The sequence below is a fragment of the Hippocampus zosterae genome, unplaced genomic scaffold (genome assembly GCF_025434085.1).
Source record: "Hippocampus zosterae strain Florida unplaced genomic scaffold, ASM2543408v3 HiC_scaffold_388, whole genome shotgun sequence".
NCBI lineage: Eukaryota > Metazoa > Chordata > Actinopteri > Syngnathiformes > Syngnathidae > Hippocampus > Hippocampus zosterae.
The window spans coordinates 24,497-28,584 of NW_026262923.1; the positions used below are offsets into that span (position 1 = coordinate 24,497).

The window sequence follows — 4,088 nt, forward strand, 5'->3', positions numbered from 1 at the left end:
GCGGACGGGTGCGAGGTGGGCGGAAAGCTGTCAATCTTCGCCAGTCTGCTCTGCCAATGCGGGGATGACCCACTCGAGGTGGTGCTGAAAGGGCAGGCTGCCCTGGACTGGTTCAAAGAGCAACTGGACGAGTTCGAAGCCGTCCTCATCCAAGATTGCATAGACTTCGGGCCTTTGAAGCTGTACCGCCAGAAAAAGGAGTTTGTCATGCAGGCCCATGGCAAGAACCTGCCCCCCAGCGAGCCCAGGGCTGAGCTCTGCAGGCAGCTTGTGCACTGCCTGCAGAGCAGATTCGTCCTGGGCAGATTTTTTTGCGATTTGGTCATGGAGCGGTGGATGCTCGGCTACGAGGAGAGGCACGAGCTGGCCAACACGATCGAGACTGACAGCGAATACCTGAGCAGGCGGGTGGTCAACCCCAACGGCATCATCCTCAACCGCAGAGAGGCACAGCCAGTCCACATGTACTGCCTGCGGGTGCTGCAGGTGCTGGAGGAGCGGGCGGACAGCCCCGCCAGCCAGCTGTACCTGGCTGCTCTGCAGGCAGGGCTACAGACGAAGACATGAGCATAGGGATGGATCATTTCTGCTGGGCCAGCTTGCGGAGGACGTACTGCAGGATGCCACCGTGCTTGAAATACTCAATTTCGGGCTCGGTGTCCAGCCGGCACTTCGTGGTGAAGGTCTTTCCGCAGGCGGTCTTGACCTCGATGTCCTTGTGGACTGCGATGCTCGCGAGGTTGATGGTGTACTACTCATCGCCCTTGAGGCCCAGGCTGTCCGCGCTTTGGCCGGGTTTGAACTCGAGTGGCAGGATGCCCATGCCGGCCAGGTTACTGCGGTGGATCCTCTCGAAGCTCTGGGCAATGACCGCCCGCACGCCCAGCAGCATGGGCCCCTTCGCCGCCCAGTCCCGGGACGAGCCCGAGCCGTACTCCTGCCCCGCGATCACGATCGCAGGGATTTTGGCCTCCTTGTACTTGAAGGCCGCCTCCGAGATGAACATGGTCTCTTTGGACGGCCAGTAGGTGGTCATCGGGCCCACCTTGTCGTGCAGCTTGTTGATGATCCGGGTGTTGGCGAAGGTGCCACGGGCCATCACCTCATCATTGCCTCGTCGCGCACCATAGGTGTTGAAGTCGATTGACTTGACGCCCTTCGACTCAAGGAACTTTGCGGCCGGCGAGGTCTTGGCTATATTGCCGGCAGGCGAGATGTGGTCAGTCGTGATCGAGTCACCAAAAAGGGCCAGCACTCGCGCCTTGGAGATCGTGGAAAGCGGCTGCGGGGTGGCCTCGGTGGTCTCGAAGAAGGGTGGCTTGTGGATGTAAGTGGACTGGTCTGACCACTGGTAGTGGGTTGACTTGGTGACCTGCAGGGTCTGCCAGTGCTTGGAGCCCTCAGTGACCTTCGAGTAGAACTGCTCGAACATCTCAGGCTTGAGGGCTTTCGCGAGGACCTCGCGAACCTCGGAGCGGGAAGGCCAGATGTCCTTGAGGAAGACGTTCTTGCCGTCCTTGTCCTTGCCGATTGGCTCCTTCTCGAAGTCGATGTCGACCCGGCCAGCCAGGGCATAGGCCACCACGAGGGGAGGCGAGGCCAGGTAGTTGGCCTTGATGTTGGGATGAATCCGGGCCTCAAAGTTGCGATTGCCCGACAGCACGGCAGCCCGCCACAATATCGCTCTTCTTAAGGGGCTCGCCAATCTCGTCCGGCAACTCACCAGAGTTGCCAATGCAGGTCATGCAGCCGTATCCGGCAGTAGTGAACCCGATCGCGTCCAAGTGCTTGTCCAGCCCGCTCTCCTCAAGGTACTTGGTGACCACCCCCGACCCGGGCGAGAGACTGGTCTTGATATAAGGGGCGATCGACAGCCCCTTCTCGATAGCCTTCTTGGCCAACATCCCTGCGGCCATCATCACGTCGGGGTTCGAGGTGTTCGTGCAGGAAGTGATGGCGGCGATCGCTACGAAACCGTTGCTCAGCTTGTACTCTTTGCCCTCGTAGGTCGTGTTCAGGGTGCTGGAGACCGTCTCCTTCGACAGCCCGAACCCTTTGAAGCCCAGCTCGTTGGTTAGGCAGTCCGTGAAGTCCTTCTTCATGGAGTCAAGCGGCACCCGGTCATGAGGCCGTTTTGGCCCCGACAGCGAGGGCACCACCTTGCCGAGGTCCAACTCCACGCCATCAGTGAAGACCAGCTTCTCGTTGCCCTTGCGGAACAGCCCGATCTTCTCGAGGACCTTGACACGGTCGATGATCTCTTTCGGGCGCTTGGTTTCCTCGAGGTACTTTAATGTGACGTTGTCGATCGGGAAGAAACCCATGGTGGCGCCGTACTCGGGTGCCATGTTGGCGATGGTGGCACGGTCTGCGAGGGTGAGGTTGTCCACCCCGTCTCCGTAAAACTCGACGAACTTGCCGACCACTTTCTTCTTGCGGAGGGTCTCGACGATGGTCAGCACAAGGTCAGTTGAGGTGACTGTGTCGGGCAGTTTCCCGGTCAGCTTGAAGCCGATCACCTCAGGGAGCACCATGCTGATCGGCTGGCCCAGCATGACCGCCTCTGCTTCGATCCCGCCCACGCCCCAGCCCATGACCCCCAGGCCGTTGATCATTGTGGTGTGGGAGTCGGTCCCGACGAGCGAGTCCGGGAACACCACGCCGTCATTGGTCTTGAGGGCCACCTGAGCCAGATACTCAAGGTTGACCTGGTGCACAATACCTGAGCCGGGCGGCACGATCTTGAAGTTCTGGAAGGCAGTGGAGCCCCACTTCAGGAACTCAAAGCGCTCCTTGTTGCGCTTGAACTCGATGGCCTCATTCTAGAGGTAGGCGCCTTTTTTCCTGGATACATCGACCTGGACGGAATGGTCGATCACCAGGTCGACCGGGCACAGGGGGTTGATCTTGTCCGCCTTGCCGCCCAGCCGGACAATGGCGTCCCGCATGGCGGCCAGGTCGACCACGGCAGGCACGCCCGTGAAGTCCTGGAGGATGACGCGGCCCGGTTTGAAGGGGATTTCTTTCTGGGCCTTGAAGTTCTCCTCCCACTTGTAGATCGTCTCAACGTCAGAGGCCTTCACCGAGAACTCGTCGCAGTTCCGGAGAGCGTTCTCGAGCAGGATCCGGATCGAGAAGGGCATCTTGTCGATCGTCGCTTGGCCGCGGTAGTCCTGCAGAGGGAAGTAGTGTAGTCCGCCTGTCTCCTTCCGGATGTTCTGGAAGGGGTTGACCTTGGCAGAAAGCCCGCGCTGGAGTCTTCTGGCAAGCATGATATTCACTTTATGGGTGTATCCACCGTGGCACCACGGGTGCTATGGACGCGATAAGCGGTGGGCCGGAGCTGCGGCCAGCCGAGGGCCTGACCGCCCTCGGAAGGAAGGGCGGGGGTAACCCGGCATCTAGATTTGCAGGATGGTGTATTGGCGAGATCAAAGGAGTTTGGCCATGTATGGCCCTTCCAGCTCGTAGCCCAGCTTGCGGTAGTAATCTCGAGTGCCCACACCTGAGATCACCAACATCTTCAGGCTGCCATGCTCTTACCGGGCGATCCGCTCCGCCTCCTACATTAGGAGGGTGCCAAAGCCTTGGTGCTGGAACTTGGTGGGGTCACGGGAGTGGACTGGCACGACAGATCCGTATACATGCAGCTCGCGAACCAGTGAGCAAGGGCCTTTAAGCTCGGGTCGGAAGGCTTGTGGACCTGTCCGGCGCAGTCGCAGCAGTCCGACTAGGATGTCCTGCCGGGGATCTTCATAGCTAAGGAAGGTCTACCAGCCATCGCTGGCCGCATAGTCTCGCCTCAGCAGTTCGAGGTCGGACGGGCGCACACGCTCATGGATCTCACGGATGCCGGCCTCCCGGGTTCGAACATCGCGGCAGGGTAGATTCAATTCCCTCATCTTCTGAAGCGCCAGCTCGCGCAGATTGCCATTTTCGACACCCGAGGAGACCAGCGGCATGGGAATGTCACGCTGGATGCGATAGACCCTGACCCAGGGTGGCACCAGGGCCAGCAGCTTGGCCACGATCTCGACCAGCTTGTGCGGTGGGTAGTTCTTGTACTGTCCGTTCTTCCAGAGCTCGTA

The 4,088-nt window shown here is 60.0% G+C and overlaps 1 protein-coding gene across 1 annotated transcript; it reads right to left on the reverse strand.

The window, feature by feature from the left end:
- Window positions 1-580: 580 nt before the first annotated feature.
- LOC127595079 (probable cytoplasmic aconitate hydratase) lies at window positions 581-3,272 on the reverse strand. Its single transcript, XM_052056779.1, is given in 2 exon segments — window positions 581-1,669; window positions 1,671-3,272. Coding segments are annotated over 2 exon segments (2,691 nt in total).
- Between the last annotated feature and the right edge of the window lie 816 nt (window positions 3,273-4,088).